At 45.7% G+C, this 15,064-nt stretch overlaps 1 protein-coding gene across 1 annotated transcript; it reads left to right on the top strand.

Annotated features, from left to right (window-relative positions):
• The first annotated feature begins 2,930 nt into the window (after nucleotides 1-2,930).
• LOC134351417 (parvalbumin, thymic-like) lies at nucleotides 2,931-14,471 on the top strand. Its single transcript, XM_063057520.1, has 5 exons — nucleotides 2,931-2,962; nucleotides 7,785-7,853; nucleotides 10,548-10,674; nucleotides 13,227-13,336; nucleotides 14,229-14,471. The coding sequence occupies exons 2-5, from the start codon at nucleotides 7,793-7,795 to the stop codon at nucleotides 14,270-14,272; spliced, it is 342 nt and encodes a 113-aa protein (XP_062913590.1). The 5' UTR covers nucleotides 2,931-2,962; nucleotides 7,785-7,792; the 3' UTR covers nucleotides 14,273-14,471.
• Nucleotides 14,472-15,064: the final 593 nt, after the last annotated feature.

Genomic DNA, 15,064 nt, shown 5'->3' on the forward strand with positions numbered 1-15,064 from the left:
TGCCCTGAGCTGTAATAGCATTGCGCTACCATGGCAGTCATGTTGCTCTGTAATGGGGTTGTCTATCGGAGGATGTCCAGATGGATTCCCCTAATGGGGAATGCCTGTCACTTTGTTTAACATGGGGTGGGGTGGCTGATGCATGGGCAGCCACCACTTGGTCCTTGACAGACCGGGGTCTGTTTCCAGTGGCATGAAATGCAAGACTCGCGAACCTTCACTGCCGCCTTTTCCTCTTCCACACCTCAATGATATTCCAGTTGGTGGGGTAACTGGTTATTTTAAATTGTCCTGTGATTAGGCTAGGATCAAATCTGAGGATTACTGCGTGGTGTGGCTCGAAGGGCTGGAAGAGCCTATTATACGCAATATCTCAATAAAATAAAAAAAAATTTAAATGGTGCAAACACCATAAGCATTAAGCAAACAGCTTCTAGAAGGAGCAGCTATATATAGCCCCTTCCCTACACCCCACATCTCTTTACATCCACTGCTGTCATTTTGGGAACAAGGCATCCAATTCATACACAGTAAGATCCCATAAACAGGCACTCCCACCTTACCGGTTTCACCAGTACTGATTAGGATGTCAATACGGGCTATAGGGCTTCAGGATCAACAGCCCTGGTTCATCTCTGGGATATGGCCTTCCAGACTCTAGACCTGGCCGTGGAAGTGGCCAGGGCCTTGGTCTAAGTGACTGGGTTGCTAACAGTGCAGACAATTAGACTGAGGAAGAGTCCTGAAAAAGGGTCTCTGCCCAAAACATCAATAGTTTATTCATTTCAATAACTGCTGCCTGATCTGCTGAGTTCCTCCAACATCTTGTGTGTTGCAACTAGATTGTGGTGTTCATTTAGCAAACTGAAGGGAGGCCTGAATCTTTTGATTTGTAGAACATAGAACATTACAGTCCAGTACAGGTCATTGTGTCCACCCTTTAACCTACTCCAAGATCAATCTAACCCTTACCTCCTGCATAGACCTCCATTTTCTTTCATTCATGTGCCTGTCTAAGAGACTCTTAAATGTCCCTAATGTTATCTGCCTCCACCACCACACTTAGCACCACATTCCACGCACCCACCACTCTACGTAAAAAAACCTACCTCTGGCATCCTTTTATTTCCTCCAAGTACCTTAGAATTATGTTGCTCTTATTACCCCACTTCACTCCAAAGAGAAAAGCCCTAGCTCGCTCAACCTATCCTCATAAAACATTCTCTCTAATCCAGGCAACATCCTGGAAAATCTCCTCTGCACCCTCTCTAAAGCTTCCACATCCATCCTATACCACCAAGGATATGTAGGAAATGAAGGACACAAGAGACTCTGCAGATGCTGAATTTGGGGAAGAGTGATCATAATATGATAACATAAACAACAGGAATATAGCATTTTATATAACGACACACACAAAACGTTGGAGGAACTCAGCAGGTCAGGTAGCATCTCTGCATTGAAATAAACAGTCGATGTTTTGGGCTGGGACCCTTCATCAGGACAGCAAATATAGGAGACAATTTGCACTCCACAAGGTGCTACAATCAACGGTAACCAGATGATTTGTTTTAGAAATTTCAATTAGTTCAATGTTCAAAGTAAATTTATTATCACAGTATGTATATGATCCCTCATGTACCTGCACCTGCTACCACCCCTGGTAGAGGGGTTCCACACCACCACTCTCTGTATAAAGAACTTACCTCTGATTTCTCCTCTACACTTTTCTCCAATCATCTTAAAATTGTGGCCCTTCATATGAGCCGTTTAACTCTGCCAAGCCTGGCTGTGAAAGGAGATGGGTTGGGCACAGGGCTAGCACCCCCATCCAATAAAAGCCCAGAGCTACAGAAACACCAACAGAAAGTCCAAAGACCTCATTCCTGGGAGGTTTACGAGGTTAAGATGGACAACACCTGGGCAACAACTTGAAAGACTGGCCTAGGACAGAGCACTGTGGTGAGCTTCCGTCAGTACCCGATGCCCCTGTAGGGGTAATGGGCTTAAGTAAGCAAGTACATGAGCTATTTCTGCCCTGGGGAACAAACTCAGCTGCCAACTCAAAGTGTGCCTCTTGTCAGCTCATACGCCTCTACCATATCACCTCTCATCCTCCTTCACTCCTAAGAGAAAAGCCCTCGCTCACTCAACCTATCCCTATATTGGAGGTTTGTTCAGCAGTAGAGTTATAAGGAAAGATTGAATAGGTTAAGACTGTATTTGTTAGAACATAGACAACTGAGTGGAGATTTGATAGAGGTACACAAGACTATGAGGAGTATAGATAGGGTAAATGCAAGCAGGCTTTTCCCACTGAGGTTGAGTGTGACTACAACTAGAGGTCATAGGTTAAGGGTGAAAGCTGAGTAGTTTAATTGGAAAATGAGGTGAAGCTTCTTCACTCAAAGGGTTGAGAGAGTATGGAATTAACTGCCAGCGCAAGTCGTGGATGCAAGCTCAATTTCAACGTTTAAGAGAAGTTTGGACAGGCAGGTGGATAGTAGGGGTATGGAGGGCTATGGTCCATGTGCAGGGCACTGGGAGTAGGCAGCTTAAATAGTTTTCAGCATGGACTAGATGGGCCAAAGGGCCTGTTTCTGTGCTGTACTTCTCTATGACGCAGTCTCTAGAACTGTAAAGGTCACTGTGCCTGCATAGGGCATTGAGGTAAATGGCTGGGAACGCATCATTCACCAGTAAACACCACTGTTCCATAGCTGTACGTATACAGATCACTTTCTCTCTCACACACACAGGCACAGCTCATTGGTTGTTCCCAAACACCGTGATGAGAACTATCACTTCTGTTTTGTTACGGGTCTCCACCGTTGAATGACGTGCCATGACGCACAACTCCCTCCCTGCTATGCAGGGGGAAGGTATTTAAAAGCACAGGCGCACCTCAGAAGGCACCCAGTTCTGCCTTTCACTCGGGGAGAAGAAGGAAGATCTCGGCCAGGTGAGTGGTACTGGGACTGGCGCTCTGGCTCTGCAAAGGTGCATTCTCTTGGGGATGAGACCCCGTCACCTGGGGGAACCCGGTCCCAGCCTTGGGCTTGGGGGACTGTTTCCAGGTTAGGACCCCAGAGTTCCAGCTCCAAAATCTAGACTGGTTCTCCTCATCCGCTGGGTGAATCAGACACAGCTTTCCAGGACAACCCAGAGCGGGACGGTACAGTAGCATAGTGGTCAGAATAATACCAATACAGTGTCAGCGACCCGGGTTCAAGATACCAAAAGATACAGCGAAAACCTGCCTGCAAACAGATCAAATCATTACACAGTGCGCTGAGGTATGGAACCATTTAGTAGTCCTATAAGAGAGGAGCAAAAGCTGGCCTTGGGCCTGACGGTACATGTTTTCTGCCATATGAGAGGGGGTAGAGGAGAGAGTGTCCGGGGTGAGTGGGGGTCTTTGATTCTGCTGGCTGCTTTACTGAGGCAGAGAGGAGTGTAGACAGAGTCCGTGGAGGGGAGGGTGGTTCCCAAGGTGTGCTGAGCTGTGTCCACAACCCTCTGCAGTGTCTTGTGGTCATGTACGGAATAGTTGCCGTGCCAAGCTGGGATGCATCCAGAGAGGATGATTTCAATAACAGTTGGTAAGGGTTCACGGGGCCACGCCCAGTTTCTTCAGCCTCCTGAGGAAGTGGAGATGCCAATGAGCTTTTTTTGGCCGCAGTATCTACCTGGCTGGATCAGGGCAGGCTATTGGTGATGTTCAGTCTGAGGAACTCGAAGACCTCAGTCCTCCCAGCCTCAGCAGCACCGAAGTAGGCAGGCTGTGGGAGCCCGAAAAGTTTACCCACCAAACAATATCAGGTACCCCATTTTCCAGCCCTGCTCACCCACCCAGTAGCTGTCACATGAGCAGAATTAGCTGGGGATCGTCAATAAAGTGCGGAGGTGGAGATACTGGGGAATTTGTCCCCTTACCTGGAGCTTTGGTGAGATTGTCACAGTGGCCTCTGTTAAAGGAACATAGTGTACTTCTTAGTCCATTAAGATTCAGATGCAGATGACTATCATTGGGGCAACACAGTGGCGTAGTGGTTAGCACAGCAGTTTACAGTCCCAGCGACCCCAGTTCAATTCCTGCTGCTGCCTGTAAGGAGTTTGTACGTTCTTGCCCGTGACCACGTGGGTTTCCTCCAGGTGCTCCGGTTTCCTCACACAGTCCAAAGACCCACCGGCTGGTAGGGTCATTGGTCATTGTAAATTGTCCTGTGATTAGACTAGTGTTAAATCAGCGGACTGCTGGGCGGCACAGCGCGAAGGGGCAGAAGGACCTGTTCCACGCGGTGTCTCCGTAAATAACTAATCATACCATGACATGTACCAGCATGCTTGATTTTGTGAAGCTCACTGATGTCCAGCTTAGTTGTAATATGTCGATTGGGCAGTATACTGTGGCGTGGCAGTGTAGCGGTCAGCTTTATGTTTTTACAGTGACCAGGTTCATATCTGCCCCTGTCTGTAAGGAGTTTGTACGTTCTCCCCGTAACCATGTGACTTCCCCCTGATGCTGCAATTTCCTCCCACTTTCCAGAGACACAGTTATGCTTAATGAGCTGCGGGCATTCTATGTTACCGCCGGGAGCACGGTGACACTAGTGGGCTGCGCCCCCCACCAGCATGACTCTAACTGATTTGATTTGACGCAAATGATACATTTCCCTGCATGTTTCAACGTTTCGATGCACAAGTGACGAATAAAAATAATCCTTAAAAGCTTATTTATAATATGTCATTTCAGAAAGTAGGCTTGGAACTAGTATATGTACTGGAAGGTTATTTCAGGGAATGCTTTTATTTATTTTGAAAAGTGGAAACCCACGCAGTCACTGGGAGAACGTACAGACAGTGGCTGGGATCGAACCCCCTTCCCTGGTGCTGTAATAATGTTACTCTTGCCGTACCACACCTGTTTTAAAAACTCACAGGTAATCTGCTTGGATGTACTGGGTTATTCCACATCAGGTTTTTGTATCTTCTCCCTGATGCGATGGGCAAGAGTCAAGATTAGAATCAGGTTTAATATCATCAGCATATGTTGTGAAACTTGTTAACCTCGTGGCAATAGTACAATGCAATACATGACAAATATAGTAAAAAACTGAATTACTGTAATTATATATGTGTGTATTATATAGTTAAGTTAAAATAAGTATTGAGGTAGTGTTTATGGGTTCAGCGTCCATTCAGGAATCGGATGGCAGAGGGGAAGAAGCTGTTTCTGAATCACTGAGTGTGTGCCTTCAGGCTTCTGTACCTCCTGCCTGATGGTAACAATGAGAAGAGGACATGTCCTGGGTGGTAGGGGGTCCTTAATGATGGATGCTGCCTTTCTGAGGCACCGCTCCTAGATATCTTGGATACTTTGGAGACTAGTGCCCAAGACGGAGATTTTACAACTTTCTGCAACTCTCTTCGATCCTGTGCAGTATCACCTCTCCTCCATACCAGACAGTGATGCAGCCTATCAGAATGCTCTCCACAGTACATCTGTAGAAGTTTTCGAATGGCAAACAAGAGAAAATCTGTAGATGCTGGAAATCCAAGAAGGATACACAAGATGCTGGAGGAACTCAGCTAGCCAGGCAGTATCCAGAAAAAGAGTACTTTCGACATTTCAGGCCGAAACCCTTCAGCAGGGTGGATGGGTTTTGAGGCAGCTTGTAGGAAAAGAGTACAGTCAAAATCTTGGCCCGAAACGTCAACTGTACTCTTTTCCTAGATGCTGCCTGGCCTCTTGAGTTGCTATAGCATTTGTGTGTCTTGTAGAAGTTTTCAACTGTTTTAGATGACAGCCTAAATCTCCTCAGACTCCTAATGAAATATAACTGCTGTCTTGCTTTCTTTATAGCTGCATCAATGTGTTGCAATCAGATCCTCAGAGATCTTGACACCCAGGAACTTGAAATTGCTCACTCTCTCCACTTCCAACCCTCTATGAGAATTGGTGTCTGTTTCCTTGACTTACCCTTTCTGAAGTTCACCATCAGCTCTTTGGTTTCGTTGATGTTGAGTGCAAGGCTTAAGATTATTTATTGCCATTCTTCACCACATGAGTGTAAAGAAAACAAAATGATTGTTATTCTGGATCTGATGCAGCATGAAAACACAATAATTATAAATCACCATCATCTTCATTATGTTCTGTGTCGTATGATGTGGGCAATCATGGTTTCCCACCTGTCTTTAATCTGCTCCTCGTGTGAGGAAACTCCCCTTCATGTTGTTGTTCTTACTCTTTTCTCTATCTACGATCATGATTGTTCTTGGCAAGTTTTTCCACAGAAGTGGTTTGCCACTGCCATTGGCAGTGTCCTTACAAGACTGGTGACCCCAGCCATTATTATACTCTTCAGAGACTGTCTGCCTGGCGTCAGTGGTCGCATAACCAGGACTTGTGATCTGCACCAGCTGCTCGTACGACCATCCACCACCTGCTCCCATGGTTTCACGTGACCCTGATCGGGGGGCTAAGCAGGTGCTACACCTTGTCCAAGGGTGACCTGCAGGCTAGTGGAGGGAAGGAGCGCCTTTCATCTCCTTTGATAGAGATGTAGCTCCACCCCGTCACCCAATAAATATAAGTTTATAAACAGTCTAATAAAACATGGTGTACAGGTACCTGTTGCGTATGGCTGCATATACTTAAGGTTAGCTTATACAGTCTGATTGTATGTGCATAAAGTGATGCTAGCTGCTGGACATTCTGAATATAAGATGACTCTGACAGGAAGGGCTCGTCATCTCATGTTCTCGATATTTATTGCTTATATATTTATTGTTCTTATTTATTTCTTTCTGTATTTGCATTTTGGTGTCTTCTGTACTCTGACTGAATGGCCTAGTTGGGCAGTCTTTCATTGATTACGTTATGGTTATTATTCTATAGATTCACTGAGTACATCCACAGGAAAATGAATCTCAGAGACGTATCTGTACTTTGATAATAAATTTACTTTGAACTTTGAAATGATAAAGTGATGATAACTCTTGGCGAGAGCAGCAGCAGTGCACATGAGAACACAACAGGACAGTGACTGTGTCAGTGGGGGTATGAGCTGTGCAGGGTCAGTGTAAAGTGGCCGTTGTGGGGAGGGGTGGGGATGAGGACCTGTGAAGAGGAGTGGCTGATGTGGATGCAGTGGTGGAGGGGTGGGTCAGTGGGTGGTGGTGGTGATCAGCCTGACTGATGGCTCGGGGAAAGCCATTGTTTTTGAGTCTGGTGGTCCTGGTGTGGATGCTCCGAAGCACATCGTGTACAGCGCAGGTAAGCAGTAGACAGCTCGCTGTCCCAGCAACGAGACCTCGGTGATACAGGGTACTCATTAGTCTCACAGCCTGAGGGAAGAGGCTGTTACCCAGTCTGGCAGTCCTAGTCCCTCCTTCCTGACCATAAAGGGTTAAAGAGTTTGCGGGGTGGGTGGTGCAGATCTTCCACAATACTCCGAGCCCCTTGTCTACAACACTTCCAGTAAATGTCACAAATAGGGGGGAAGGGGAACCCCAAAGAGCCTCTCATTCCAAACTAGTTACAACTAATTGCTGGTGAACGCAGCAGGCCAGGCAGCATCTCTAGGAAGAGGTACAGTCAACTTTTCAGGCCGAGACTCCTGACGAAGTGTCTCGGCTCGAAACATCAACTGTACCTCTTCCTAGAGATGCTGCCTGGCCTGCTGCGTTCACCAGCAACTTTGATGTGTGTTGCTTGAATTTCCAGCATCTGCAGAATTCCTCGTGTTTACAACTAATTGTGTTATTTTGTTGGATAGTTTCTACCATGAAAATAACTGAAATTCTGGGAGCTGGTGACATCTCCAAGGCAATCGAACAATGCAAAGGTAAAAGATTAACTTTCTTTGATTCAGTCTGCAAAAGATATTGGTAATTGGTTTATTCATTTAGAGATACAGTCTGTAACAGGCCTTTCTGGCCCTTGGAACCGCTCCACCCAACAACACACCTATTTAACCCCAGCCTAATCACAGGACGACTTACAATGACCTGTTAACTTACTAACCGGGACATCTTTGGAAACTGGAGCACCCAGAGGAAACCCACACCCCTTTCACGGGAAGAGTATACAAACTCCTCACAGAGGATGCCTGAACTGAACTCAGGATTCCAATGTCCCAATCTGCAAAGCTGTCACACTAACCTCTACATTACCATGGCTTCCTAGTTGCTGTACATATTACAGCAAAAAGCTGGTGGCCAACTATTTTAATTCCTATCCCCATTCCACATTCCGATATGTTGGTTCACGTCCTCCCTTTTGCCATGGTGAGGCCAATCTCAGGGTGGAGGGGCAACTACTCAAACTCCATCTGGGTAGCCTCCTACCTGACGGCATTGACATCGATTTCTCCTTCCGGTAAGATATTTTCCCCACTCCTTTCTGTCTTCTTCAATTCCCTACTCTGACCTCTTACCTCTTCTCCTCACCCGCCTATCACCTCCCCCTGGTGTCCTCCTTTCTTCCCTTTCTCTCCCACGCTCCACTCGCCTCTCCTATCGGATTCCTTCTTCTCCAGCCCTTTACCTTTCCCACGCACATATTATGATTCTAGTATGGACCCCCCACCTTTTTATTCCGGCATCTTCCCTCTTCCTCTCCCGTCCTGAATAAGGGTCTCAGCCCGAAACGTCGCCTGTTTATTCATTTCCATTATTGCTGCCTGACCTGCTAAATTCCTTCGACATTTTGTGTGCGTTACAGTGAAAAGATTGTGTTTGCCTGCTGTCCAGACGGATCCTGCCATAGATACGCTTCATCTCATGTTCTCGATATTTATTGTTTATTTGTTTATTACTATTTGCTCTTCTTTTTGTACTTGCGCAGTTTGTTGTCTTTTGCAATGTCCAAGTTGGTGTGGCCTCCTCCATTGATTCCGTGATGCTTATTATTCCATTATGGATTTATTGAGTATGCCTGCAAGAAAATGAATCTCAGGGTTGTATGTGGTGACACACATGTACTTTGATAATAGACTTGCATTGAACTTTGAACTTTAAATGCCTCAGGGTAGTCACAAAAGGGAAAAAAGAACGAAGTTCGGGATAGAGTGTTGGGATCGTACCGGGATTGCTGTGAAGGAGAGGCTCCACTGTGCCATGTCAGTTTGAAAGGGTAAGGTGGAGGAAATTGTAAACGTGACCGTAGATGTGAGGCAGTCACCATAGATCAAATGGGGAGTTCAGGAGAAATGCCTTTGTCAACAGCTAAGGAGCCTTCAAAATGGGGGGAAAATTCTGAAATCAGAGGTGCAAAGGAACTTGGGAGTCCTTGTGCAAGATTCCCTAAAGGTTAACTTGCAGGTAGAGTCGGTGGTGAGGAAGGCAAATGCAATGTTAGCATTCACTTGGAGAAGACTAGAATGCAAAAGCAAGGATGAACTGCTGAGCCTTTACAAGGCACTGGGAAGCCTCACCTGGGGTACTGTGAGCAGTTTTGGGCCCCTTTATTTAAGGATGTGCCGGCATTGGAGAGGGCCCAGAGGAGGTTGATCCTGTGAATGAAAGGGTTAATGTATGGTGAGTATTTGATGGCTTTGGGCCTGTACTCACTGGGGTTTGGAAAGCTGAGCGGGAATCTCAAATATTGAAAGGCCTAGATAGAGCGGAGGTGGAGAGGACGTTTCCTATAGTGTGGGAGTTCGGAAACAGAGGGCATAATCTCAGGATAGAGAGGCATCCATTTAGAACAGGGATGAGGAAGAATTTCTTTGGCTAAAGGGTGGTCAATCTGTGGAATTCATTGTCACAGATGGCAGTGGAGGCCAATTCATTGGGTATATTTAAAGCAGAGGTTAGTAGGTTCCTGATTAGTCAGGGTGTCAAAGGTCACAGGGAGAAGGCAGGAAAATGGGATTGAGAGGGATAATAAATCAGACAAGATTCAATGGCAGAGCAGACTTGTTGGGCTGAATGGTGTAATTGTGCTCCTATGTCATATGGTTTTATGAAGTAAATTGTTTAGTGTTGTGTGGATCTAAGGGCTAGGCCCCCGTCCTTACTCCCCCTTCCCTCTCAACCACTTCCTTTCTAGCCAGCCTCATTTCCTCCCAGCGCAATGGCGTAGCAGTTAGCGCAACATCTTACAACAGCCAGCTGTAGGATAAGGGTTCGATTCCCACCACCGTCTGTAAGGAGTTTGTACGTTCTCCCCCTGACTGCGTAGGCTTCTAAACTCAGACAGTTATGGTTAGTAAGTTGTGGATGTGCTAGGTTGGCGCCGAGGTGTGGTGACACCTGTGGGCTGCCTCGCACAAATCTCGCTGACTTGATCTGACGCAAGAGACGCATTTTACTGTATGTTTCAATGTCCACGTGACAAATGGAGCTATTTAATTAATCAATCAATCGATCTAATCAATCTTCCTAACTATAGATGATAGAAAAAAGGAGGGCTATGAGGGAGGGAAGGGTTAGATTGCTCTTGGAGTAGGTTAAAAGGTCAGCACAACATTTTGAGCCAAAGGACCTGTACTATGTTATACTGTTCTATGATAACGATCTTTCCATTCCATCCCCAGAATCATTCAGCTTCAAGAAGTTCTTTGAGACAAGCGGCCTCTCTAGTAAATCTCCCAACGACGTAAAGGAGGTCTTTGCAATTCTGGACAAGGATGGCAGCGGCTACATTGAGAAGACTGAGCTCAAGTAAGAGCAAACCTGGCTTCAGCCAATGACATTCAACAGCGGGGGTCGTGGTTTTAAAATAAAGCACTGGGCAAACGCGAAATGCTGGCAATACACAGCAGGTCAGGCAGCATCTGTAGAGAGAGGAACGGTTAACGTTTCCTCCGAGGTAATGTTGAATATTTGCAGCATTCACTTCTGGGTCAATGCCCTTTCGTCAGAACTACTCAGTCACACCTTTCATCACCACTCTAATACTCGCTGGAATTTAGAAGATTGAGGAGGGAACTTATTGAAACATATAAAATTCTAAAGGGATTGGACAGGCTAGATGCAGGAAGATTGTTCCTGATGTTGGGGAAGTCCAGAACGAGGGGTCACAGTTTAAAGATAAAGGGGAAGCCTTTTAGGACCAAGATGAGGAAAAAGTTCTTCACACAGAGAGTGGTGAATCTGTGGAATTCTCTGCCACAGGAAACAGTTGAGGCCAGTTCATTGGCTATATTTAAGAGAGAGTTAGATATGGCCCTTGTGGCTAAAGGGATCAGGGGGTATGGAGAGAAGGCAGGTACAGGGTTCTGAGTTGGATGATCAGCCATGATCATACTGAATGGCGGTGCAGGCTTGAAGGGCCAAATGGCCTACTCCTGCACCTATTTTTCTATGTTTTCTATGTTTCTATGTTTTAATAATTTATAATGACACACACAAAATGCTGGAGGAGCTCAGGAAGTCAGGCAGCGTCTGTGGAAAAGAATAGACAGACAACGTTTTGGGTTGAGACCGTTCATCAGGACTGGAAAGGAAAGGGGAAAGAGTCAGACTAAGAAGTTGGGTGGGGGGAAAGGAAGGAAGATGTACAAGGTGGCAGGTGATAGGTGAAATTGGGAGGGGAGAGGGGTGAAGTAAAGAGCTGGAAAGTTGATTAGTTAAAGAGATCAAGGGCTGGAGAAGGGGGAATCGGACAGGAGAGGACAGAAGACTATGCAAGAAAAGGAAGGAACAGGAGATCTTTCTCCAGCTCTCCTGGTAAATTTGCCTTGTACTCCTTCAATCTTATTGATACTTTTTCTGTAGGTAGGTGACCAGAAATGCACACAGCCAATTGTCTCTTCACTGGAAAATTATTGCCCTAGTTTCCAAGTCTCTCTGTGCTTATACTCTCTGCCTACCTCTGGTATCTCTGCTACCTCCAAAACGTCTGTGCCAATGCAATTCCAGCCTCTTCAACATCCATCAATTTAATTTTTAAAGATGTAAAGATTAGCTTTATTTTTCAAATGTACATCAAAGCATCAAGATATACAGTGAAATTGTGACATTTCTGTCAACGAGCAACACAGACAGAGAACGTGCTGGGAGCAGCCCGCTAGTGTCTTCATGCTTCAACATACTGCCTGTTACTACCGCTGGTGTTTAGGGCAGCAGGAAGGTCCTCCGTCTTTGTCCGTCCTTGGCCACTCAGATGTAAAAGGATTCTGCATTGCCGATTCTGTAACGATTTTGTTTGAGCAGTCAGGGTTGATTGCCTTGAGCTGAGCCCCTGAACCTGGAGGACCAGTGGACTCTACATTTTGACCTGTTCGGCATGGGTGACCCTACTAAGAGGCAAAGTATAAAGCCCTGACTCCAGCCAACATAGCTCTCCAGGTCACTGAGGCACAGAAGCTTCCAAACCCAACAACAAGGTTATGGTCCTCTTGGGATGCTTCAACATAGCAGGCATACAAGTTACTAACCCTGACCCCTAAGTCTTTGGAATGTGGGAGGAAACCAGAGCACCCGGAGGAAACCCACACAGTCACAGAGAGAACATTCAAACTCCTTACAGACAACAGCGGGAGTTGAACCGGGGTTACTGCCACTGTAATAGCATCATGCTAACCGCTACCGACTGCGCCTCCCATAATGATCGGCAGCCATGGGATTAGCTCCGCAATTCCTCCCGAACCTTGTCCATCACTGTCCTCAAGCAGAGTACTCTATGGAGTTACGCAGCATGAAAGCAGGCCCTTCAGCCCTTCAACTCTGTGCTGACTCATTAACGTTTATCCTATTTTATTCTCCACGTATCCCCAACAACAAATCAGTCAGCTACACACCAGGGGCAAGTTATGGCAGCCAACCTATCCACCAACCCACATACCTCTGGGAGAACCCAAGGGAAAACCCACCTGGGTCTCTGGATCTGTGAGGCGGCAGCTTTATTTATTTAATTTATTTATTTAGAGATGCTGTGCATAGGCTCTTCAAGCACTTTGAGCCACATCGCCCAGTAACCCACCAATTTAACCCTAACCTAATCATGAGACGATTTACAATGACCAATTAATCTACTGACCAGTACGTCTTTGGACTTTGGTGCCCCACTTTTCTGTGGCTCTGCTCTGCTAGAAAATGAACCCCAAGTACTGGGTCAGTGTCCTCATATCTCCTATCATGGCCCAGACATGAGGTCACTTTCCAAAGTCTCTGGTGAAGCATATTGAGATGTTTTGCAACAAGAATATAAGTTGTAGCTGTTGTTTACATTGTTGTTTATCAGAAACTGACTATCGTGTTTCCTGCTTCAGGTCCTTTCTTAAATACTTCTCACCTGATGCCAGAATGCTGACCGATAAAGAGATCCAGTCCATGGTCTCCGCTGTCGACCATGATGGTGACGGACAAATCAAATTCCAGGGTAAGTTTAACTTCCTTTAATGTAACCAGTGATCAGCTTTGGGCCCCGTATCTGAAGAAGGACATGCTGGCATTAGGAAAGGTCCGAAGGAGGTTCACAAGAGTGATCCTGGGAATGAAAAGGTTAATATATGAGGAGCATTTGATGGCTCTGGGCCTGTACTTGCTGGAATTTAGAAGAGTGAGGGGGTTCCTGGATACTATGGACTGGGAGGATATTTCCAATAGTAGGAGAGTCTAGGACTAGAGGGCACAGCTTCAGAATACAAGGATATCCCTTTAGATCAGGGAAGAGGAGAAATTTCTTTCTTCCTATTTGGAGGCTGTGCCCTCCGCTCCTAGACTCTCCCACTACTGGAAACATCTCCGGTCCACTCTAGGCCTTTTGTGGCAGCAGTACAGTGCAAAGGCATAAAACTTACTGTAAACTGCAAAATAAATAGTGTTAACAAAACAATGATGAATGAGTTAGTGTCCATGGATGGATGACTATTTGGAAATCTGGTGGTGGAGGGGAGGAAACTGTGCTTAAAACATTGAGTGTGTGTCTTCAAGCTCCTGTACCTCCTCCCTGATGATAGTAATGAAAAGAGGGCATGTCCTAATGGATGGGGGTCCTTAATGCTGGGTCCACATTCCTGAGGCATCACCATTTGAAGATGTCCTCGATGCTGGGGAGGCTGGTCCCCATGATGGATCTGGCTGAGTTTACAACCCTCTGAGGCTTTTTCCGATCCTGTGCAGTGGTATCTCCGTACCAGATGGTGATGCAACCAGTCAGGATGTTCTCCATGGTTCAGCTGTAGAGTCTGTCGTTTCCTTTTCTTACCCACTTCATTGTCTGCTGTTAATTTATTATTGAATATGCATGAAGTCCTGTGTTTCCATTGCAGAATTCCTGCAACTAGTTGAGCTGTCAAGAAAACCTAACGCCTAAGTCAAGAACTAACCCCTAAAGGTCATGATGCTATGACACATTAACCTTTGACCTCTGAAGCAAGAATTGGTCAAGATATCTTTGTTTAATCGAGCAGCAGAATGGAAAAGTATACTCAGATAAACACATCGTCCTAAGTGATTGATTGGTTTCTTGCTCAGGGGAAGGTCTCTCAAAACAAAATAAAGTACATTTTGGAGGCAAGGACATGGTGTGGCTGGTGTGTGGAAAAGAATGTGGAGACAGGATGTTCAAGTTCAAATTCAACTTTATTGTCATTGACTGTACACATGTATACAGTTAAATGAAACAATGTTCCTCAGAGGCCAACATGCAAAACACAATACATACAGTACGGTGCACATATATACATACAGGACATACAGTACAGTGCATATATATACACACATACAGTACAGTGCTTATATATATAAAGAGAGCGAGAGAGAGAGAGCAAGCGCTAGGGTACTGTGGTCATTTTAATTTTAATATAAGTGTCCACTTGGTTGCTTTCTCCAGATTTCCATGTATTGTTTCCACTTCTTTCTGATTACACCATTACACCATTACATCATTATACCATCAGCATTTTACTTACCTTGTCCCTGATCTTCCACAGAGGCACAGGTCTGATGTTGTGGGCTTGTTCAGGTTCAAGTTTATCGTCACTCAACCATACACATGTTCACAGCTAAATGAAACATTATACCTCTGGGACCAAAGTATCAAACACACAGTATACATGTACACAGCTGAACGAAACATCGTTCCTCTGAGACCAAGGTGCAAATC

The sequence above is a fragment of the Mobula hypostoma genome, chromosome 9 (genome assembly GCF_963921235.1).
Source record: "Mobula hypostoma chromosome 9, sMobHyp1.1, whole genome shotgun sequence".
NCBI lineage: Eukaryota > Metazoa > Chordata > Chondrichthyes > Myliobatiformes > Myliobatidae > Mobula > Mobula hypostoma.